This window comes from Aethina tumida, chromosome 1 (genome assembly GCF_024364675.1).
Source record: "Aethina tumida isolate Nest 87 chromosome 1, icAetTumi1.1, whole genome shotgun sequence".
Taxonomy (NCBI): domain Eukaryota; kingdom Metazoa; phylum Arthropoda; class Insecta; order Coleoptera; family Nitidulidae; genus Aethina; species Aethina tumida.
This window is the reverse complement of record NC_065435.1, coordinates 76,876,655-76,901,310: the sequence shown is the minus strand read 5'-3', so window position 1 is coordinate 76,901,310 and position 24,656 is coordinate 76,876,655. Positions and strand designations below refer to the sequence as shown.

The 24,656-nt window shown below is 32.0% G+C and overlaps 4 protein-coding genes across 4 annotated transcripts in view; 1 reads left to right on the top strand and 3 right to left on the bottom strand.

The window, feature by feature from the left end:
- Nucleotides 1-10,766: 10,766 nt before the first annotated feature.
- On the bottom strand, nucleotides 10,767-11,793 carry LOC109597461 (leucine-rich repeat-containing protein 70). Its single transcript, XM_020013147.2, has 2 exons — nucleotides 11,045-11,793; nucleotides 10,767-10,990 (listed from the first exon to the last, which is right to left on the bottom strand). Exons 1-2 carry the CDS (start codon nucleotides 11,766-11,768, stop codon nucleotides 10,812-10,814), a joined length of 903 nt encoding a protein of 300 aa, XP_019868706.1. The 5' UTR covers nucleotides 11,769-11,793; the 3' UTR covers nucleotides 10,767-10,811.
- A 626-nt stretch (nucleotides 11,794-12,419) lies between these two features.
- LOC109597462 (sulfotransferase 1C4) lies at nucleotides 12,420-13,834 on the bottom strand. The gene is made up of 4 exons (XM_020013148.2): nucleotides 13,604-13,834; nucleotides 13,325-13,553; nucleotides 13,076-13,268; nucleotides 12,420-13,021 (listed from the first exon to the last, which is right to left on the bottom strand). Exons 1-4 carry the CDS (start codon nucleotides 13,692-13,694, stop codon nucleotides 12,500-12,502), a joined length of 1,035 nt encoding a protein of 344 aa, XP_019868707.1. The 5' UTR covers nucleotides 13,695-13,834; the 3' UTR covers nucleotides 12,420-12,499.
- Nucleotides 13,835-13,840: 6 nt separating this feature from the next.
- On the bottom strand, nucleotides 13,841-23,801 carry LOC109597463 (uncharacterized). Its single transcript, XM_049961029.1, has 21 exons — nucleotides 23,138-23,801; nucleotides 22,627-23,086; nucleotides 22,343-22,577; nucleotides 22,106-22,295; nucleotides 21,909-22,032; nucleotides 21,767-21,858; nucleotides 21,427-21,710; nucleotides 20,260-20,357; nucleotides 19,969-20,203; nucleotides 16,701-16,807; nucleotides 16,413-16,647; nucleotides 16,167-16,356; nucleotides 15,994-16,117; nucleotides 15,808-15,899; nucleotides 15,465-15,752; nucleotides 15,096-15,288; nucleotides 14,809-15,043; nucleotides 14,571-14,760; nucleotides 14,389-14,512; nucleotides 14,242-14,336; nucleotides 13,841-14,184 (listed from the first exon to the last, which is right to left on the bottom strand). The coding sequence occupies exons 2-21, from the start codon at nucleotides 22,715-22,717 to the stop codon at nucleotides 13,897-13,899; spliced, it is 3,510 nt and encodes a 1,169-aa protein (XP_049816986.1). The 5' UTR covers nucleotides 22,718-23,086; nucleotides 23,138-23,801; the 3' UTR covers nucleotides 13,841-13,896.
- The window catches only part of LOC109597464 (uncharacterized), a 39,993-nt gene continuing 38,190 nt past the window's right edge, over nucleotides 22,854-24,656 (top strand). The window contains exon 1 of the mRNA XM_049961022.1: nucleotides 22,854-22,863. Coding sequence (XP_049816979.1) covers nucleotides 22,854-22,863 — 10 coding nt within the window. The remainder of the gene's footprint in view (nucleotides 22,864-24,656) is intronic.

Below are 24,656 nucleotides of genomic sequence, written 5' to 3'. Positions count from 1 at the left end.
TCGGGACAAGGTGACCCGGTTGTAATTTGTCTCGTCGAAATTAATAGTCGGGACACGGTGATAGAAAGGGCTTTGTCTACGCTTTTGTACCGCGATGTTTTAGGGAGATGGCGCAATATCGTACGTCGACTTAGCAAAACGTTTGATTGGTTCGTATTAATATTCAGGGTGTGGCGCAAGGAATTTGACACACTCTAGGTGCAACGAAAGTTGCTGCTTATAAATAATTATGAGGATTATGTCGACTTGAACTAATCGTCGCCTAAGACGCTTGAAAACAATACTCGTTTGTCATTCGAAATGAGTTTACGTTGTGACGGAAAACAAAATTTACAGCTGACAAATGGATGACAAACAAAAAAATATTATTAAAAGCTTTTACCCTTAAATCGTACGAATTTAGTTGATTTAACTATCCGACCCCTTAATGCTTTCGTGCACTTTTCCACCCCCGCGTGTCGGCTTATAACAGGGAGGCCGTTTTTTTCCAAAGTTCAATGATATGTGGTCCACTCCCCGCGTGCACAGATCAGATTATCGAATTCGGGCCAAGTAAACACGCCGAGAAAACTTTTTTCCTTTGTCCGCGTAATGGATCCGAGATAAAGCCAGGAAAAAAGGCCCACGCCGTTTTTCCTATATAATATATAAATCGTTTCGCTCCGGAAAAACTCAAAGGACACCGTTGCGAGATTTGTTTGATCGTTAATTGATGGATACGGTTTATGTTTATTGTGCACTTGTGGCCCCTCCGTTTTATTTTCGACCCGTCCGATTGTTATGGACCAAAGACGACTTTTATTAGGAATCTGGTTCAGTGGACAAGAACGAATTTGTAGCATAAAAACGCCGAATTTCACCATCAATTTCTTTACCTGGATGTAAAATTTTTACGCAGGCACTAAAACCCCCTTTTGTTATTTGATCACTTGTCACGATCACAGATTTTTAAATTTATCATCCGAATGATTTCAGTTAAATTTTAAAAAATAAATTAAAATTAAATTATTTAATACTAACGGCTACGTCACTTTCCTATAAATAAAATATATGAAAACTTTGCATGCAAATAATAAAAAAAATAATTATACTAGTCCAAAAAAAAAATAATTAATTATTTCTTCTACTACTAATACTGAAGTTAGTTACATATCTGTTTCCTGCAATAGTCATAGAACTTTGTCAACGTTCACGATTGATAAATTTTACATATTAATAAAAAAACATACAATGTTAATATATTTCAAATAAAAACAAAATTAGCTAATTCAACTAGGATTCTCCTACGCCAGTTTGTTATACTTCGTCATAATTAATTTTTAACATTATATTTGATTAATAAATTGACCTATTTCACTATTGCATTAATAATGAATCATTGAATTAACTAATTGTCATATTTACACTTCTTTTTAACATATACTCTACGACAAAGAAATTGCAACACCAAGAAGGGGGTGTTCAAATTTAATATTTTGTTGGTACATCATAGATCTAATATCGATTAATCGATTAAAATTTAGAAACAAAATATTACAGGTTATAGAGAAGGAAGATGAAGTTACGCTATTATGTTACCTCTAATAAAGACTACTTCGATGAGCAACAGCACCCTATGACATAACGCCGATTGTTCGGTATATTTGTCGCTCATCATCAAACTGAGGTTGACGTGTTTCTCCCCGACGTTGTCTGACTCTTTTTTGCCTGTCATGTCCACCCAAGCAAAATTGTGATTCATCAGAGAAGACGACTGAACCCCCTTCCAAGTTTGTCGTTCTCTACACCACTGCAGTCATTGTGTTCGATGCTCACTGGTCCTGTTGTTCTCCTAACCACTTATCAGCCAAAGGTGTAGTTGTCGAAAATCGGTCTCTGAAGACCGTAGGTCTTAGATGTCAATCTTGAACTACATTTTAACATTACTAAATATCGATACTGGATACAACCAATCAATTTAATTTATTAAATTAACAAAAAAAAAACAATAATATAATTCATTTGAATTGTGGTAAAAAATAAGTTTACATGAGAAAACTTATACAAAACACATAATCGTTCACTCCTTGCTATAACACCTATGTTTTACCAAAATAATATTAAATTTGAACACCCACCTCTTGGTGTTGAAATATTTTTTGTAAGTAGTAATTCTACTTTTGCTTTAATACAATTCTCTGAGTCGGCTTCTTATTATTTGCTCTAAAACAAACGTATATCTCAAACAATAGACCCAATTTACATGTATTTTTTTAATCAAACTGAAAAAGTAAAAAAGTTGCTAAATTAGACTATTGACACAACTAAAATCTTAACGATAGAAAACGATAGAAAAATTTTGCAGACCTTAATGACTTAAACCAAATGTTTTTATTAGCATTTATTTACAAATATTTGAAATATATTTCACTAAAACATTTAAATTAACCTAACCGAATATTTCTTTAATATTGCACTTTATTCTGCTGACTTCAGATTCTTGAATTTCCATTTTCTGTTCAACACTCATATATAAAGATAAATTTATGAATAGACACGATATACAAGTTCTCTTTTAAATTGAACCATGACTACAATAATAATGAAATTACCAAATTCCTATGTTTTTCAAAATCTACAACAAGCATCACATAATGTTAACGTCTTAAATAAACTACACAATAAATAGAGAACTGAATCTAAATAAAAGCATTTTTAAAAATACATTTTACTTAAAAATAATGATATAACTCGATTAATGCTTTAACATTATAATTAGTACTCTCGACAGCACCAGTGTGATTTATCTTATTATAATTCGGATTTTAATAAATGTAATAGTACATTTATTTACATTATTTACATTAAAAATATATTTGATTAAAATATTAGCCAATTTGATTACTGCTTCAATCATCGTACAACCAATTGACACATTTGACTGTTGCTTAATATTGCAGATAATACTATCGGATGTGTCAGTATCTTACACAACTGAAATATAATTTTAAAGTCTTTAACAAGATATTTTTATTTGTATTTATTATCGCGTTTTTTAAAATATGTTTCATTTAATACCACACTTTAATACTGCACTTTGTCTTAGCAATTTATGTTGTATGTATAAAAAATTACCATTGAATATAAGCAAATTAGATATATTTCATTTAAAAGTCCCAGCTGTACTAATTTCTTACATTCTTAATTTCTGCACGATTATATAACGCGAATATGTTAAATTGGATTTTTTGCATTATTATTGTGGTTACTAAGTTATTTTCTCTATTTTCTGCACAATGATCATACAAGTTTAACGTCTTGGAGGACACGATTGAAAAATTTGCATGTAAATAAAACAGTGGCCGTCACCGAGACAAACGAAAAAAGAATAAGTAAAATGTATCCTCCAGACATAGCTGAATTATAAATGAAGTGTTCCTGGTGCGGAGAACGAGGTTTGTTGTCGGTAATCCTGATTCATTTACAGCTGATAGTTGTGCACACCCAATTTGGAATATCCCGGGCGTCGGAAAATCCACTTTAGGTGCGAAGTGTTCGGCGGTGATATCATAAACTGTCCCCGGAACTGAATCCGCAGACGCCGCCGCTAGTTGTTTCTCTCAGGAAGATGTCGGTTCGAAAGGAAAAAAAGACATCATTAATCTTGACATGATCGGCTTAAATAAGTGAACGGACCAATTAAAATTTTCAGGTAGATTCTGCCAGTATATTAAATTTCGGATGCCATATTTCATGAGCTGCTCCATGGAAAATTCCCGCGAGAAATAAATTTTCAATTCCACTTGCCTCCTTTATGAAAATGGACGTATTTTTATTTATGGGTAGTCTCGTGTTTTAATAAAATCGACGGCCAAGAGAAATTTATTAATACTCTTTACGGCGAACAGTTAAGGCGAGCAATGGAGTAGTTTTATGACATTTTATGGAAAAAAGGCGCGCCCAAAACACACTTTTACGATCATTGCAACTATCTGAAACTTAACGTTTATTATTATTTTATCAAGTTGAATACGGTGCAGTTCATCAGCTAACAAAAAATAGATGTTGAAAGATTTTATTTTTAATTATTATTACAAGGGATCGTGTAATTGTTCGATAGAAATTTGCATAACTGCCCCTCATCCAACCAATTACATTGTCGCACGTTTCGTGGCCTCAACAGAAAAACAATATGCGAATCGATAACCACTAATTGACCGGTTAACCCGGAAATATTTCGTGCGTTTAATTGAACCAATTTCATTTTTATCCAACACAGTTTTTGGTGTTTTGTAGTCAAAGATTGCGGTTTGCAGTCAATGGCACCCGTTAATAAATTTCGCGCCAATCTGTGGCCTTTAATGCCGCATTAAAAACATATTTATTAATTTTTACGGCGCCGTTTTGTTTTTATGGCCTCCGGACCGGCCGTATTTTAATTTCTCCGACGAAAATTGGCGCCGTAAATGGGTATGGCAAGAAATTTTAACTGTGTTCCGGGGGCGAGAAAAAAATCGCGACGAAGGAATTCGTGAATTAAATTACGATAAATTTTAGTTTGTTTTTATTAAGGACGTCCAAAAAAAATGGGGAGGTCGAAATTGTTTATCGGTTTTAATATACTTTCAGTTGGCACTTTTATGATTTAGTCTCAAACTTAATTGAACGGAAAATTAGGAAAAGCTCTTAACAGGTGTAATATACTTTAATATAACAAAAAAACATTAAACTGTATTAAAGATTATTGTTATTATTAACTCTTGTTGTAACCAAAATTGAATGTAAAATTAATGAAACATTATTTGTTTAGGCACCAATAACCAGCTCAAATTTACACCTTAAGAGATTTGTAGAAATAATAATTTAATAAACCGCTATGAAAATGTTAGTAATTAAATCTCGGTTTATCATTGTGTTAAAACTGAATAATTCGCAGACTTTCTGAATGAATCAGACCCGTAATTAAATTCCAGGAATAAATTAAACCCGAACATACAACAGAAACAAATCACAAAACATATTAATAATTACAGTTGACCAAGTTAAGGCGGACGTGCACTGGAAAACTCGTTACAGTCACCGAAAACTTTAAATGGATATTAATTTAACATATGTTCAGCAATAAAGCTCTTAACAGATTGCGTAGCTTTGAAGTCCGGGCTTAGCGCAGTATCGATTGATACGGAGCAGAATCTGTGTCTTTTTTTTCCTCTTTCAGACTTTGCATGAAACGACGGCTGCTAAATTAATCAACATTGATTCTCTTCTGTTTTTTATTTTTTTCTCTCTCATGAAAATCAATTAATGTGTATGATAGAGATATGAAGAAGGATCTGGCGTTATAAAAAGCAACGTCTTGACAGAGAATGGATAAGTGGCTCAGATTGGGGCTTAAGGAGCCCATAAATATCAAGTGGCATCTGTGACGTGGGTAATATCCCGATTTCCGGCGACGAATGCTTTTTTACTCCACCCCCCACAGGAAAACCGCCTCCATCGACAATGTGTGCGGGGCCCTTTATGTTATGTGTCTACGAGCGGGGGATGATATTAAAGTCGGGGATGAGTTCCATGTTAATTGAATCCTGAGTTATTTTATGTCGATTCCTGCTGCGTGAACACTGGATGTAACTTCATGGGAATATGGAGATGCTTCACTGGAATAAATTGGATGCAGTGAATCACAAACTTTGAAATTACAGACGGTTTCAGTTGTGATTATCATATAAACACTCTCGATTTCATTTTATCACGACGGTAAATTGTTAATGTAAACCAAACCTGATTTTGTTTTACGAGAACCTGGATTCAGTTCATTATTAATTTTTTTATTCTAGTAAAATAATATTCAATTATAAAATTACTGATAAATGTTAATCATTAGTATTAATTTTACATCAAGAATGGTCTAATAATAATAACAATAATAATAAACATTTTAATTTAGGTTAATAACTATAAACTATATGAGATTTATTTTTATATTAGAAGGACTTTTTAAAATTAAGTATTTATTTAATTGAACTGATTTTAAATGATAATATTCAAAAGATATTTTTATTAAAAAGAAATATTGTGTTTAATTTAAATATTAAACGAATTTTTTTTATTATATTTAACCACTCTATGTTTTGGATCATTATTATTCCACTTTAAGGCCATTCATTTTGGTATATTAATACGCATAATTGCTTTCAATATTTCCGTATATATGTTGCTTTTTTATACAGTACGAACATACAGCAGAGTACCAAAAATAACTCCACATTTTAGTGTTTTCATCGCCTTATCTATCCGCATCTATTGTATTTTTAGAATTAAATACTTCATTTTTTTCTCATCTAACATACCGTTTCCCATCAGATTCATAAACAAGATATTTTCCCTATTGCATTTGTAGTTTCCGTTCTATAATTTCTATGCACCCTCATACTCCGTCAAAACTTTCTGATTCAGTTTTTGAATGTTTTGAACGACCATTAACGATACACAGTAACAGAATGTGATGGTCGAGGTCAAACGTGCCATCTCTACTTGCTGCTGAAGCTCCGCCAAAGTCTTTGGTGGAAAACCTGAATATCAAAATCACCTGACTTTGATGGCCCACACGTTGTCGATCAATGATAAAATCTAATCACCATTTTTAGTTCTCATATTGACGAGTGTACCTACAAATACGTCTAAAATTATATGATGTGTACGTAGACCCATATGTGAAAAAACAATCCAGCCATTTGGTTACAATCCATAGGTGCTGCTCGTTGGTTTACTCTCTGCGGTCAACTCACGCTCCCTATTTAACAGAGGGTGTCAAAAACGTCTTCTAACTCTAGGACCGGCTTCATGCAACCTTCTTCTGATGAGAGACATATTGACTTTATCGTCTGCATGAATCCTGAATGTAGAGAATGTGCGATTTCGTCTAACAGAAATAATCAGAAAACCCCCTTCTGATCGTAGCTCGTTATCAGCCACCATGTTATATATTACAAGTATGCTGACAATGAATCAAAGCAGAACGTATTACACTTTGTGAGATGTTATGCATTTTGGCGACTTGTTTACTCAGATATTTATAGCGGCAAATATAGTTTATTTTTATGTCTATTAAATATACAAAACATAAAATAAATTTAAATACGACACTGTCTGGAGCTGCAAATTTTAATAATACTAGTTAAAATAAAAAATATTAAAAATATTTTTATATCTATTTAATCTAGTAAATTCATATCCACACTCCAAATTTATATTATTTTAGGAACATTAGACACTGTAGGTATTGTTGGAATATTTATTGTTTCTTTGAAATAACGTTTTTAACTATAATGTAATGATCAATTTAGTTCATACAAATATTTTTAATGAATCATTAGTTCATTGCTGAATATGTAAGTGGTCATTTGAACGGCCAATTGACCTTAATAATTTAGACCAGTCAAAGACACAACTCCGACAGTAGTTAATACTAACGACCATTCCAGTTTCGTACATCAGAAAATAGATTTTCTGTAAAACAGAAGTTTTAACGTATTTAATAAAAGGTGGTATAAAATGTAAATAAACATATATTTTTTAATATATTTGATTGGAAATAATGAAATGACCCAATTCTATTTTTGCTTTAATATTCCAGTAAACGGTTCCGATTCCAACTTTTTATCACGCCGGTAAATTATTAATATAAACCAAACTTGATCTCATTCCACGAAACAACCTGGATACAATATCCATTTTTTTTTATTCCAGCAACTGACCCACCCGTTTACAGTGTGCCCGCCAATTCAATTTATTTAAACTTTTATTTTATCGCGCCCCCCCGAAATTATTCATGGAAACAGGAATAAAAGGATCAGTCGATGCCGCATTAGAGGTCATACAAAGCGAACACGGCCCCATATTGAAAACATTGAAAACCGATTGAATCGAGAGTCGAAACTTTTTCCATGTTTGACGAGAATAAAAGAAAAACACACTCGCACAATAACCAACCACGGAAATTACCTACTGTGCGTACGAACTACCACTTTAATATAAAACAACCATGTGTTTCCAAACGTATTGTATGTTTGGGTGTGAATGTATGTTTTTTTCTTTTGTAGTTAACTATTTGGACAATTACGGAAACTCATTCTCTATATCAACATCAGTTTTAAACAATTTATGAATAAATAAATAATGATATAAAGAAATTTAGTATATTGCAATTATATTAATGTGGACTAGAAAAAATCCATCTAAAACGTGTACCAAATAAGCACATGAAAATATTCATACGAGTGAAAAGAGCATAGCGAAATTCACGTATAAATTGTACATGCCGTTAAATTTCATCTCGAGTCATACAAACTGAAAAACGAAACGAAAACACGAAGCTAGTAGTTGGGAAAACGCCGTCAGCGAACCAGGCATTAAAAACTGAGTAAATAATGTATCAGCTTCGTGTGTGATGTTTCGAATGCGTTTTTACCGTACCCACACCAATGGAAACTACAAACAGTTTCGATCGTTGTTTTTCCAACTACCTATTAAAATTCATTCTTCCGCGTGTCAATATTTCTCGTCTGACGTTTATGTTATCGTCGCGTTTGAAAAATATCCCGTACAAAGGCGAACACAGAACGGCGTGTACGTCGTTGGTCCGAGACATGAGTAATTCGTCGCGGCGCGGCACGTTCCGCCTCTAATTCCGTTTCGGACGTTTTGAAAAATTGTAATTGCTTTATCTCCTTAAAAAGAATTGGTCACTGGAGATTCTTACGTGCCACGAGTTATGAATTAACTTCCTTCCTTTGCGTGTCTCTGTATTATTTACATATAGATTGCGCCAGATCAAACGGTCGGAAATTATGAATGGAACGTTTAATGGTGTCCTTGATTTAGGAAAATACTCTCTCACAACGAAGTCTAAGCAGACACAAGAATTTAAGTAAATACAAAGTAAACTAACACGTTAACTACTTTTATAAAGGCCGTAATGAATACCAAATCGGCGCCAGAAAGGTATCGAGTTCATAATTTCAGGAAATGTTGGTACTCTAAGATACTTCGATGCTACAAGTCTCAGATCTTTATCTGTCACCGTTTCTAAATAAATCAAAAAATACTGAAAATTAATAAAAATTGTTATTCTCAGCACCTTGTGAATCGATTTATCTAAATACCGGATATGTTTTGGTGCATTATGGTAGCTCCTAGGAAAAAAATAAGAGCTCATAAGAAGGTTATTTTCTTAATTTTGACTTTTAACCATGTTACGATAACGATAAAAATATGAATTTTCGATGAAATTATGAGCTTCGGGAATTTTTTAAAACGGTACGTCACATTGAAAAAAAAAGTAAAAATTGATTTCTTTTTATGATTTAACTCTTGAAATGATAAACTACAGAACTTTAAAGTTAAAGGAAAGTTTAAATTTTCTGAAATATAGTTGAATTATATAAACAATAGTATATTATACTGATTTAATTAATAATAGTTAGAAACAAAGTTTATAATAATGATTATAGTTCATTATATGAAAAACAATTATTTTTATATGAGTGTTTCTATTTTACTCTGTTATTTTTACTAGTACTAGTTCCTCATAATTTCGAAAATTGAATGAGGAATTCAAAAAAAAAATAGTTTCATATTTTTATAGTTATCGTAACATGGTTAAAAGAAAAGAAAATAACCTCGTTTTTTTAAAGTTCTTATGAACCGATATAGCAGCCCTTACTTTTTTTCCTAGAAACTACCATCATGTCCTAAAACATATCCGGTATTTAGATCAATCGAGTCACTGAGGTGCTGAGAATAACAATTTTTACTGATTTTCAGTATTTTTTGATAAATCAGAAACGGTAACAAACGGGGGCGATTCGGTATTCTTATCGTCCCATGGCCTTTACTACTTTCCTGCTTAATCAATTCCGGGCAATTTGATTTATTTTACTTAATTATTCATTAATAATAATCGTGGTAAGATTATCTTAAAAAAGGCATGTAAAAATATACTTTTCCATGACAGTTAATAAAAATTAAATAATACCTGAATGCAGATACTAGCGGTGACCTGAATGCGAAGCACCGTCGAAAAAGGGGTTGTTTGCGAAAGTGTGTGTATGTGTATGCGCCCCGAAGAAAATATTTTAATTATGTGTCGGGCGCTTCACCTCGTCTACGTCGCGACCCATTATAATTAACGCAGCTGTTGACTGCGACATTAAAACCCCCCGAAAGTGCCCCCGAACATTAATTACAACTGATATTTATGTTGTTGCCCCAGCGGGATTTCAAATTCATAAACGGGTCTGAATAATTCCGCCAAAAATGAATCGACCCGTTTTGTTCCAGGATGTGGCTTTGGGTGGGCCTCGCCTTCGTGCTCGGCGGACTGCTCCAGGAAGGTAGTCCCGGTCCCGCGTGCCGAATCAGCGAGTTTCCCTGCAGGAATGGCCGGTGCATCAGGTTGAACGGTTACTGCGACGGACAAGATGATTGCGGGGACAACAGTGATGAACCCCTATATTGTACTGGTAAGAAAACACTTTGAAAATCATGTTTCCTCTGCAGCTGCAGCTCTGTAAATAATCAAACAAGATGAAAGTGAATTTTGTGTTTTGATTATTAATATTGAAAAACACTGATTTGTTTCCCAAACAGCAATTATGTACACGATTAAGTAAACATTTGCAATTACCGCCGAAAACAAACAGGACTGAACATAAAACATATATACCCTTGGAACTGCATCAACATTCAGACCGAACATTATTTACTCCTTCAATAAAACTCCGACAAAAACAGCACTGTTTTATTAACAACAATATACAAAATAAATAATATTAATCGTCACATATTATTTTCGGCGATTTTTTCATCATTATTCTCTTACACATATCTTGTAATTTTGTTGGAATGCACGTAAAGAATCTGTTGTATTTAATATTTAGTTTACCTATTGATAAATCACCGTTGATCCCGGTTATCAATGAAATGTTATTCTTCTCCAGACTTAAAAAACCTAAAACGTATCTGAGTAAATATATTATTTAATTTATTATATTTGGATACTCACCGATTTTTTCTACACCTTTAAACAATCCAAGATCTAACTCTTGGAGCTGATTTCTATCGAAAATCACTTTGTTAATCGTTTTGAATCCAAGAAAGGCATTTTGGTGTATTTTCCGTATAGAATTTTTGCTGAAGTACAATCCTACATTCTCCTTAACCATTAAATGTTGAAACGCATTATGCGGAATCTCACTCAAGTTATTCCTCTTGCAAAAAATCATCGAAAGTTTGGCCACGTTCTTGACCCACAAACTATCCCAGGCATTCAGTCTATTGCTGTTAAGTCTCAAAATCTCCAACTGCGTCATTCCATGGAAAGCTCTGCTGTGTATTATTTTAATCTTGTTCTTGTTCAAGAACAATTCAATCACCGGTAAGTTGTTGAATACGTGTTCATCAATCGTTTCCAAATAGTTGGTGCCCAAGTTTAAGGTCGTCAAGTTGGGTAGATTTTGAAAACAACCAGGCTGCAACTTACCCAATTTTCTGCCCTTCAAGCACAATGTTTTCAAATATCTCAAACCGTCCACCGACTTCTCCTCCAACTCAGGAATAACTCCTTTAACAACTTTAATGTAGGTAACATTTTCAGGAAAATTGTTTAAGTTGATGCCAGTTAGGTTTATCCCACGAAATTTACCATTAGACGTTTTTAGCGTCGCGTTCACCAAATTGAATGCATGTGTTCGAAATGCTAGACACAAAACCAAACCGACGACCAGCATGTTGCCGATTGACTCGAAATAGCCGATTAACAAAAGTCACAGGTTATCGCTGTTTGCGTAGGGGGTTTATTTTTATTGCGTGTTTTGGTGAACCGTGCCGAATTATTCATTAAAACAGATTTAAATGACTTGCGTGGAGAAAATGGACGCTATAAATTATTAATTAAAACGGTTCATTAGACAGATGTTCATTTGTGCGTTGGACAAACAGTTTTTAATTGAAAAGCGCACCGCAACCGTTTCCCATTTAAAACTAGCAACTATGTACGTATTATATTTGGGCACATTAATCAGTGCAAAAAGGTATGATTAAATAATAAAATTATTTGATGTTCGTTGTTCTAGATCAGAAAGTCGAAGCGTATCATCAACATGTTTTTAATGTGGTACTTTTTGTTTAATGTTGTAATTGAATTGCAAAGTTTATTTTGTTTCAAAAAGGCAAAATTACAAATTACAAACGTTTCATTTTAATTGAATACAAATTTTTTGATATTGTTTACTTGTTTTACTATCTACTATTATTTAAAATACTTTTCTCCGACATCAAATTTTTTTAATTGGCATAAAAAACCGAAATTATACATCGACACTTGTATTATACTAATGTTAAAAAAATGAAACTCATAAAATAAAAAAATAAACATTTATTGAATCTAATCCTCAAACTACAGTAACAATATATAATATCCTGACATCATATCTTTGATATAGTGAAAATATTGTTATTGTTAAATCATAGGAATGTTGGGAAATCTGAAGCCATATTTTCGATAGTTCTCCTGGATCCAGGCATCCGCTCTCTCCGCCAGTTCCGAACTGAACAGCTCATCCTTCCATCCGTCCACTTTTCCCCTCCTAACGAAATTGCACTGGGACGATTTATTGCCCACGTAATCGTAATAATCTCTGTTCACGCTTGGGTTATTTTTGAAATTGTCCACATTCAAATGATCTGCCAATTTCGAAATTTGTTCTTGCGATAAATTTTTGTTTAAAAATGTTGAAGTTTTCGAAATGGTTTTTTCAGGTTTTTGTACTAGATCCTCGTAGAAAAGGAACAGAAGGTTTTTGGTGTCTTTTAGCTGCCAGGCTTCTTGGATATGTTGCCAGAAAGGAGTCGGTGTTACTAAACCTTTCTCCAATAGGTTCCAGAACAGTTCAAATGTTTTTGGCAGTTGATCTCCGTACATTTTTTTGAAATTATATCTGGATACTAACATGTCTTTAGGATTTCTTGCTACGTAAATGATCTACAACATCAACAAAATGTAAATTTTAAATAAAAAAGTTGATTATTTAATTACTTTACATCCTGAACTGAGTAACTCTGGAGGTAATAATGATAGAGGCATATGAGATTTAAAAAATCTTGGTCCTGGAATATTTTGTTGCCAAGCAGGTGTAAACAATTTTTTAATTGTTTCGCATTTTTTTCCATCACCTTTGTTAGTCTCCACAAGTTCGTTCACAAAAGAATGAGAAAAAAACGTACCAGACCTGAATAAAAACGCAAATAGAAAATATACATATATTAGCAAGAAGAATAATCTTACTCTAAAAAGGTATAACGTTCAATAAGTGGTATTTCATTTTTTAAATCCATGTTGTTCATAATTTGCCAAATCATTTCTTGTGTAACAGTAGTTCCAGATCTTGGCAAAGTTATAACCCAAATATCGTCATTTTTAACTTCAAAATTATAGAACTCATCCTTGTATTTTTCATAAAAGTCTCTTTCGATATATTTATTAGGTCCTATTTGAACAAATCTTTCACTGTTACCTATAAATTATTTTAAATTATGAAATTGTAATGAATGTTTTTTTACATACCTTCAAAAGTGGTTTTAATTAACTCGTAAGATTCTTCTGAAATTTCATTAATTTCGTTATGATTTTTTCTGTGTCTGAGATCAAAAGACATTGTTACAGTGTCAGATACAATTATACAATAAACAATTCAACTATTTAATGCTTTTGTGTGATAACCTACTTACTGGAATAATATTCATTGCGGAACAACAAATAATAAGATAACCACTAACCCAATTTCCATTAAAAAACTCGGAATAATACTGCAATTATATTTATTTGAAATACTAATAGATATATACATTTAATGATATTTATAGGGGAAATCTCAGGTCGGTTTTCTTGTATTCCGCTTCAATCCATCGATCTGCTCTTTGAATCAGCTCCGGGGTGAAAAGCTCAGTCTTCCAGCTTCCCACTTTGCCTTTTCTCACAAAATTTCCATCATCGTTCCGTGAAAAATAGTCTGCATAGTCCCTGCTAACACTTGGATTCCTTTTGAAGTTCTCCACTTTGATGTGATCCGCTAATATTTCCACTTGTGATTCTGTTATTGGTTTGTTAAAGAATTTGGCAATTTTTTTAATGGATTCGTTGGGTTTCTGTAAAAATTGAATATTTCATTCATATATACTTAATCAAACTGCTAAAATATTTACCATGACAATGTCCTCGTAAAATAGGAATAAAAGATTATCGCTATCCCTCAATTCCCAAGCTTCTTTGATGTGTTCGAAGTACGGACACGAAGGTACTGCAATTATTAAATGAACTTTTCTTTAAAAAACACTTTGATTAAGACTTACATAAACCTTTTTCAGTGGCTTCCCAAAACTGTTCAAAATTTTCAGTAATTGTAGTATTATGCATTTTATAGAAATTGTATCTGGATACTGCTTGATCTTTAGGATTCCTTGCAACATACACAACCTTAAAATTATTAATAAATTAATTATTAATAAAATTTGAATAAACCTTACAAACTTACTTTGCTTCCACATGTTGTTAGTTCTGGAGGAATCAAAGATAGTGCTAGATGTGTTTTGATAAATCTTGGTTTTGGTATTTCAGTTTTTTCCCATTCTGGAGTAAAAACTATATTTATAGAAGCACATTTTGCTGGATTTCCTTTATTTTCTTCTAATAATTTTTCCTTGTGATTTCCATAAACGGGAAACCTATAACACTTGTGCTGAAATTTTGCTAAAAATATTCTCAATACTTACTCCAAGAATGGTACTCTTTCTACTAAAGGTATTTTCAAAGCAGTTTCATAATCCAAATTGTTACAAATTAGCCAAACTAATTCTTCTGTTAAAGTCGTGCCTGATCTAGGTATCGTAACAATCCAAATATCATCTTTAGTGACTTTCAAATTGTAAATTTGTTGACTATATTTTTCATACCAGTCATCGTCCAAAAATTTTTTCGGTCCAATTTGTACAAAGTTATCAACTCTACCTAAAAACTTTTAATTTGGAAGAAACTTGAAAACAAACCACAAAATATTAACCTGGTACAACAGTTTTAGCTAATTTGTAATCATCCCCAGTTAATCTGATGATTTTATTTGGGTTAACCCTGTCACAAATCTGATTTTCCATTGTAACTTCTAAACATTCACTAAACGATAAACATGTGCTCGTTGTGAAGGCAGTGAATTGTATGACCTTGTACATAAAATCGATAAACAAAACTCTTATTATTAACGATAAGTTTGTTTACTTTAGTTTTTATTTCGTTTGATGAATGTTTAACCGTAATCTATGCATTATTTTATCTTAATAATTATTTAATGATAATTTAATTACTTCAGACTTTAAACCAGTTTAAAATTAAAATATATTTATTCAAAATGTTATATTAATTAATATAATTATGAATGGATAGGAAATCTTAAGTCGGTTTTCTTGTATTCCTCTTCAATCCACCTGTCCGCTCTTTGAATCAGCTCTGGAGTGTATAGTTCGGTTTTCCAACTTCCCACTTTGCCTTTTCTTACAAAATTGTGGTTATCCTTTCTGGGGAAATATTCTAAATAATCACTATTGACGCTTGGATTATTTTTAAAGTTTTCTACTTTGATGTGATTTGCTAATTTTTCCACTTGTGCATCAGTTATTTCTTTGTTAAAGAAATTGGCAATTTTTCTAATTGATTCATGGGGTTTCTGTAAAGTGAAGGATATTTATTACATATTCAGAACCATAATTGTGAACATTTACCATGACAATATCTTCGTAAAACAGAAACAGTAAGTTAGGGTTGTTCCTCAATTCCCAGCCCTCTTTAATGTGTTCAAAATGAGGCCCACAAGCTACAAAATTATTATTCAAGCTAAGTGAAAATCATTAAAGAAAAATATAATATCTAATATAACTAAATAAAGATACACATTAATGAAAACTTACTTAGACCTTTACGACTCGCCTCCCAAAACTGTTCAAAATCATCACCAACAGCCCCATACATCATACGAACAAAATTATACCAAGATAAAATTTGATCTTTGGGATTTCTAGCAACATACACAACCTGAAAAGATTAACATTAGTAAAAATTTTAATAACAAATATACTTTTACTTTGCTGCCACATGTTGTTAATTCAGGAGGTATCATTGATAAGGGCAAGTGAGTTTTAATAAACCTAGGTAAGCGCACTTCCTTCTTCTCCCATTCTGGTGTAAAAATCGTGTTTATTGAAGCGCATTTTTTGGCGTCTCCTGCGTGTTCTTCTAATAGTTTATCCTTGAACGGTCGCATGAGTGGATACCTGCAATATGTTATTATTTTTTTTTTTTTTCAAATGATTGGAGATTGGAGACCTACTCTAAAAATGGTATTCGTTCCACTAAAGGTATTTTTTTAGCTGTTTCATAATCTAAATCATTGTTGATTAACCACATCAGCTCTTCGGTTAATGTTGTACCTGATCTAGGTAATGTTACAATCCAAATGTCATCTTTAGTTACTGGTAAATTATAGATTTGGTCACCATACTGTTCGTACCATTGTCCATATGCAAACTTTTTAGGACCAAATTGCCTAGTAGCATCAGCTCTCGCTAAAAAAATTCTTAGTAAAATTGACAAAAAAAATAAAATCAAAATATCTTACTAGGCGCTGCAATTTTAAGTTCCTGGTAATCGGCTTCTGATAATTCTTTTGATTTGTTAGGATTCATCTTACACTTTCGATCATTCGACATTGTCGTACTTTTATCACTACAAAATAGCAGCTTGTGATTTTCTACTTATATAAAAATTTTGAAAACAATCTAAAGTAGGATAAGATAAATATGTTTACTTTTAATTAAATTATTTTTGTTTGCATTATACAAAGTACTAGTTGGTTAATTTCCATAAAAGAATCATAAATCTGTTTCTTTGTGTTCTTAAATCTACTCTATGTTCGGGAATAAAGTACTGTTCCTTCGGAGGATAACCATTTTCTTTACCTGAGAATCGAAAGTTTTTAAGTTAATAATTTCTAAAATTCTGACAACTTTTATATTTTATATCGTTTTATTAATATTTGATTACTACATTTTCCATAAAATAATACTCGTTGCATTTAGTAATATAATATAATGAATGGAAAAGTCAGTTTTCTTTGTACCAGTCAAAGCAATATCAAATGTGTAATATTCTTGTGGTAAAACATAGATATTATAGCAAGGAGTAAGCAATTAAAATTTAGTTTGGTATAGGTTTTCTCATGTAAACTTATGTTTAACACCATGTTTGGTTGGATCCAATATCGATGTTCAGTAATGTTAAAATGCTTAGAGCGCGAGTATGAGAAATTTATCGACAGCTAAGTGAATTTGAAAAAGGCCAAATTATTGATCTACTGGAGGCGGATTTTTCATTTCGACAATTCGGTAATCCAACTACTGTTGAGATGTTGTGAAGCGTGGTTTGATAGTGCCGAAAATCGAAGAAAAGTAGGCACCAAACGTCAAAGGAACACAGATGTAGTTCAAGATTGAACGTCTAAGACTTATGGCCTTCAGAAACCGATTTTCAAGAACTAGATCTTAGGCTTTGAATGATTAAGAGAACAAGAGCATGTTGTAGGTGTCCAAAGTGTTTACCGCCGGATAAGGTCATTTGGACTGCAGCATTAGCGGCTCAATCTATTGGAACCTCTGACCGCTAAGCATCGAAGATAACGGCTACAGTGGTGTAGAGAACGACAACATTGGAATGTGGAATGACATTCAGTCGTCTTCTCTGAAGAATCCCGATTCTGTATTGCTGAACATGACGGGCGAAAAAGAGTCAGGCGTCGCCGTAGGGAAACACGTCAACCTCAGTTTGATGTGGACAATGGGCATTATGGTATATTGCCAGGGTTAGTTTAGACTTTTTTGAAGAGATATATGTGAATCTGATGCCATGTCTAGCCAAAATTCCCCAACCTTTCACCCATATAACATGTTTGGAATATGATGAGTAGGAAGCTAGGAAATTTATCCCAGCCCCCAAGGATACTGTACCCCAAGAGGAAATAGACAACCTCATTGAATCAATGCCAACATGTGTTGAAGAGTGTTTAGATAACCTCAATCGACAATCATATAATTAACTGAATTATTAAAAAAAATATTTTGTTTTCAAATTTTAATCGTTTATTCCTTCCTATAACATCTGTTGAACACCCCCTTCTTGATGTTAAAATTTCTTTGTCACTGAGTACACACACTTAAAAAATTAACATCAGTAGAATTATCAACAAAAATATATTTTTACTATACTATACATGTAGGTATCATTGTTAAGAACAAATACAGTACAAAATATTAAAATTTGAATTGTGTACACCACGTTTTCTGCATGTTCTTGCAGCAATTTTTTCTTGATAGGTTACATGAGAAGATATCTGAAATATTTTTAAACTTTTTCAAAAAAAAATAAATAAAACTTACTCTAAAAATGGTATTCGTTCCACCAAAGGTATTCTTAAATAGGCTACATCATTGAATCAATGCCAACACGTGTTGGGGAATGTTTAGATAACCTCGATGGACAAATATATTATTAACTGAATTATTAAAAAAATCTAAAATCTTTGTTATTTTGTTTTTAAATTTTAATCGTTTATTCCTTGCTATAACATCTGTGTTTTACCAAGACAATATTAAATTTGAACACCCCCTTCTTGGTGTTGAAATTTCTTTGTCACTGAGTATACACACTTAAAAAATTAACATGAGTACAATTATCAACAAAAATATACTTTTACTATACTATACATATTGTTAATTACGTAGGTATCATTGAACAAATGAATTTTGGAAATCTTCGACCATTGCACTTTTTTCAGTACAAAATATTGAAATTTGAAGGTTAAATCAAAAATAGGTGCTGTATATATTCTTTATTATTATACGATTAATATATTTTTACAATTCATGCTTTTGCTTAAATTATTACACATTACATTAATTAATATGGCTAGGAATAGATTGGAAATCTTAAGTCGGTTTTTTTGTACTCCTCTTCAATCCACTTGTCTGCCTTTTGAATCAGTTTCGAAGTGTACAGCTCGCACTTCCAACTTCCCACTATGCCTTTTCTTACAAAATTTTGAGTATCTAGTTTTTGAATATAATCTCCGTAATCTCTGTTAACACTTGGATTGTTTTTAAAGTTATCTATTTTGATGTGATTTACTAATTTTTCCACTTGTTTATCAGTCATTTGTTTGTCAAAGAACTTGGCAATTATTCTGATTGATTCATCGGGTTTCTGTAATGAGAATAATATTTTTATAAACATTTATTATTATGTTTGAAAACGTTTACCATGACAATATCTTCATAAAACAGAAACAGGAAGTTGGGGTTTTTCCTCAACTCCCAAGCTTCTTTGATGTGTTCAAAATGAGGACCACAAGCTACAAAACATATAATATAAAATATATAATATCTAGTATAACCAACTAAATGACAGACATTAATGAAAACTTACTTAGACCTTTACGGCTCGCATCCCAAAACTGTTCAAAATCGTCACCAACAACCCCGTACACCATCTGAACAAACTTATACCAAGACAAAATTTGATCTTTGGGATTTCTAGCGACATACACAACCTGAAATATTAACTTAATTAACGTTTACAATAAAGTATACAAATTTACTTTGCTGCCACATGTTGTTAATTCTGGAGGTATCATTGATAAGGCCAAGTGAGTTTTGATAAACCTCGGCGATCGCACTTCCTTCTTCTCCCATTCTGGTGTAAAAATCGTATATATTGAAGCACACTTTTCGACGTTTTCTGCATGTTCTTGCAGCAATTTTTGCTTGATAGGTTGCATGAGTGGATATCTGAAATATTTTATTAACTTTTTCTAAAAAAAAATAATTAAAACTTACTCTAAAAATGGTATTCGTTCCACCAAAGGTATTTTTAACGCTCTTTCATAATCCAAATCATTGTTGATCAACCAAATTAGTTCTTCAGTTAACGTTGTACCCGATCTTGGTAACGTTACAATCCAAATATCATCTTTAGTTACTGGTAAGTTATAGATATCTTGACTATACTCTTCGTACCATTTTCCAAAAGCAAATTTTTTAGGTCCAAATTGTCTAATAACGTCAGCCCTCGCTAAAAATAAGAATAAAATTAAAAGTACTCAATAAAATAAGATTAAAATATTCTACAAGGCGCTGCAATTTTAAGTAATTGGTAATCTGCTTCAGATAATTCTTTAGATTTGTTAGGGTTCATCTTGCACTTTCGACGATTCGATATTGCTACACTTAGTACAATGTTATCACTTATAATTTTCTACTTATATCAATATTTTGAAAACAACCTGAACTAGGATAAGATAGACAAATATGTTTACTTTCAAGAAAATTATTGTTATTTATTTACATTATACAAAGTGTCAGTTTAAATACGTTTATCAGCACATACATTAAGCATTAAGTTCCGTTTCCGTAAACTGCTTTTAACGTTTCGTAAATCTTACTTGTCACGCTGTAGTTTTCTTAAAATTTTACACGGTTTTTAGACCAGCTAATTTTTCAATTTGACTTGTGTGTTAATGTATTTTCTAAAAATTTAGCAAAACTTGACAGAATCTTTATTATACTAAAGATTTCGAAATAATAAATATTCATTATTCCGAATAATCCGTCCTTCCAATATATACTGAAAAATGGACAAAGTAAAATTGTCTAAATTTTCTAGTAACAATAGCCACGGTATAAAAAAATTCTTAACAAGACTGAAAAAAGCTAAATAAAAAATATCTTATAAGCTTCTGCAATTTTAAGTTGTTGGTAACCTAGTTCAGATAATTCTTTAGATTTATTTTCCCTTTTATTTATACCTGGTATTTTAAAGTTTTTCTATTTATAATTTTAAACTAACGTTCATAGTTACAATCAAACTTGATTCGAATATATTTTATTTCATTAAATCACATAAAAAATAGCTAAGTTAGAGCTAATGAAAGTTCAAATTTCCTGCAATCAGTTTTTGAGAATTTGTATACTTTTTTGTAGTAATTATTTCCAAAACCAATTCATTCCAATATGCCAATTTTCAATTTTACTTGAAATAATTTTATACTGTTATATTTGAAATTTCGATTTTAGCCAAGTCGGTTATTCCATCTGATATGTTTTGACATTGTGTTTAGAGTTTCACAAAAATTACGCATCAGTATATAGATATTCATTGATAGATTGATCCATCCTACTAGTACATACTTACAAAGACAAATATGTATAATAAAAGTCAATATATATAACATATATTATGTCTATATATTTATTTAACATATGAGTTGATACATTAATTAAAATATTTATGAATTAATAGGAAATCTTAAATCGGTTTTCTTGTACTCCTCTTCAATCCATCTGTCTGCTTTTTGAATCAACTCCGGAGTATACAGCTCGCTCTTCCAGCTTCCTACTTTACCTTTTCTCACAAAATTTTGAGTGTCTTCTCTTGGAAAATAATCTGCGTAATCTCTATTAACGCTTGGATTATTTTTAAAGTTTTCCACTTTGATATGATTTGCCAACTTTTCCACTTGTATATCAGTCATTTGTTTACCGAAAAATTTGGCAATTTTTCTAATTGATTCATTGGGATTCTGTAATAAAAATAATGTTTTATTATTCTTTCATAACCAAATTAGAAAACATTTACCATGACAATATCTTCATAAAACAAAAACAGTAAATCGGGACTGTTTCTTAAATCCCAAGCTTCTTTAATGTGTTCAAAGTGAGAACCACATGCTACGAAAAATATAATTAAAACTAAATAATAAACATTAATGGACACCTACTTAACCCTCTCTGGCTGGCCTCTAAAAATTTTTCAAAATCACCAGCAACAGCTCCGTTCATCATGTTAAAAAAATTGTACCAAGACAAAATTTGATCTTTGGGATTCCTTGCAACATACACTACCTGAAAAGATTAACATCCATAAAATTTTCAAATATATATATATATATATATATATATATATATAAAATTTTACTTTGCTGCCACAGGTTGTTAATTCAGGAGGAATCAAAGATAATGGTAAATGAGTTTTGATAAATCTCGGCGAACACACTTCCTTCTTCTCCCACTCTGGGGTAAAAATCGTGTTTATTGAGGCGCATTTTTCAACGTTTCCTGCATGTTCTTGCAGCAGTTTTTCCTTGGCAGGTCGCATAAGTGGAAACCTGAAATATTTTATTAACTTTTTTTTTAAGCAAGATAAAATACTTACTCTAAAAATGGGAATCGTTCCACCAAAGGTATTTTTAAAGCTCTTTCATAGTCCAAATCATTACAGATCAACCATACTATTTCTTCAGTTAATGTTGTACCTGATCTGGGTAACGTTACAATCCAAATATCATCTTTAGTAACTGGTAAATTATAGATTTCATGGCTGTACTTTTCATACCATTTTCCATATACGAATCTTTTAGGTCCAAATTGTCTATAATTAGCGCCTTTTGCTAAAAGAAAACTTTGAGCATTGAACTATGAAATGTTAGAATATCTTACAAGGTACTGTAATCTTAAGTAATTCGTAATCTTCTTCGGACAATTCTTTAGGTTTGTTTGGATTTATCCTGCAGATCCTATCGTTCGACATTGTTACAGTTTTATTTCTGTGTATTACTGCGATATTTTAACTTGTGAGTTTGTACTTATATAAAAATTTCGGAAAATTTGAGGTAGGATAAGATAAATATGTTTACTTTTATAATATTTTTTTTATTTGAATTAGAATGAATTCAAGTTAGTTTATATTAGGAAATCTTAAATCTGTTTTATTATATTGTTCTTCAATACGTATGAAACAAGCATTAGGATTCTTGAAATAATCGTTGTAGTCTTTGTTTACGCTGTCGTTTTTCTTGAAATTTTCCACTTTTAAATGATCTGCCAGTTTTTCAACCTGATCTTCTGTTAATGTCTTTCCCAGAAATTTGGCCACATTTTTTATTGCATCTTTAGTATTCTACAAAAATAATGAATAAGTAAAAAATAATAAAATTTAAAAGATTGTTACAGTGACAATGTCTTCATAAAACAGGAACAGTAGATTTTCATTGTTACGATTATCCCATCCTTCCAGTACATGTTCAAAAAACGGCAAACAAGGATCTAGATGAATAATTAAACGTGTACCTCAAATAAATATTAATTGATATCTTACGCAGTCCTTTTTCTGTGTGATCCCAATATTCTTCGAACGTGTCATGCCTCAATCAGTGAGTGACATTCATTAGGGTTTTTACGAATTTTATTGCTCTCCGACATGACTAGACTCTCGTACATTGATGTAAAATGATCAAACACTAGATTAAACAATATGATACAAAACTAAGTCATTTATATATGTATCTACTTCAAGGTCAACAGTTATACAGGGTAAGTTAGATTGGTTGATTTCATCTGACTATATAAAGAAAAACTGATATCTGGCAGGTATTTTGTCGCCACTTATATACAACTTGTAGGAAGTGCCATTGTTATATAATAATGGTCAACTAAGCAACTGCGGAATCGAATAATTTAGGTGAAATTTAACTGCAATTTACTTGTTTGCTAATTGTTGTTGTATCATTCAATGTCAAATGGAATTCTAATATCCTTGAATACATAATTAATTGTAATAGAGAAGAATCTAAAAATACTTCAGGTAACCATGGACCCAAATTTTTCTTATCAGTTTGGGTAGTAAACAGTAAACAATTACTTGGAAATGTTAGATAAGAAGGATTTGTTTTAATATCAAACAAATAATAAGAAGTAATCCTAACAGCTAGCTTATTTATAAATTTATATAGTAGGAATAAAACTTTGGTGGTGTTGATTTAAAAATAGCTATAATAACAATTAAACAATTTAACAATGTTAATTGAAATACTCGCAAGCTAAACATTTATCCGTATTCAATAAATTCCACCAGTGATTTTTTTCATAAATTCAGCCATCTTAATAGTGCAATTCAGCGAAAAATCCCGGAACACTATGCTCACCGCCCGGGCATTAAAAAAGGGCCGCGGGACACGACGTTATAGATTAAATCAGCCGGCGATGAAAATGCATACCGCAGCCTTCAATAAGGTTATCCCCGTACGAAATTTATTCGGAAAGAATTGGCAGTAGACGCGTTCGAACGTCGGAACGCCATTCGTTTTCGGCAGGTATAAAGCCGGATGCATGCATATCCACGGCGCGCAGAGCCGGGGGTAACAAATGACCCCGCGGAGTGATTTTATTTCGTGATATATTCTCCGATCGGGTTAACTCCCAGATATCGATTGTCCTTTCATTGAGATGACTCGGGCAAGTTTTCGAGAGTGCGATTTATCCGACATAAATACTGGGGTTGTATGACGTTTAATTTTTATCTCGAGTGCAGCTTACCCACAAATTTATTGCCGTCCGTAATCTTAAGCACTGGAACGATATTTACGATCGTTCTAATTCCCGCTGCAACAATGCAAAAATTACTTTTGTTCCGTAAGCCAATTCACAAAATTACGAATCAATCATGCCATACAATAGAAACATGGAGTGTT

Bases quoted from the DNA above. Each gene is read 5' to 3' on its own strand.
- LOC109597461 (XM_020013147.2), bottom strand. From the start codon at position 11,768: ATGCTGGTCGTCGGTTTGGTTTTGTGTCTAGCATTTCGAACACATGCA. The intron at 10,991-11,044 runs GTGAGTATCCAA...GATACGTTTTAG, and splicing joins TAAAGGTGTAGAAAAAATCG to GTTTTTTAAGTCTGGAGAAG.
- LOC109597462 (XM_020013148.2), bottom strand. From the start codon at position 13,694: ATGTCTTTTGATCTCAGACACAGAAAAAATCATAACGAAATTAATGAA. The intron at 13,554-13,603 runs GTATGTAAAAAA...AATAATTTATAG, and splicing joins AATTAAAACCACTTTTGAAG to GTAACAGTGAAAGATTTGTT. The intron at 13,269-13,324 runs GTAAGATTATTC...GTTTTTATTCAG, and splicing joins GAACGTTATACCTTTTTAGA to GTCTGGTACGTTTTTTTCTC.
- LOC109597463 (XM_049961029.1), bottom strand. From the start codon at position 22,717: ATGTCGAACGATAGGATCTGCAGGATAAATCCAAACAAACCTAAAGAA. The intron at 21,711-21,766 runs GTAAATGTTTTC...TTTTTATTACAG, and splicing joins TTTATGAAGATATTGTCATG to AATCCCAATGAATCAATTAG. The intron at 16,648-16,700 runs GTAAGATATTTT...GAATTTTTTTAG, and splicing joins ACTTAAAATTGCAGCGCCTA to CGAGAGCTGATGCTACTAGG.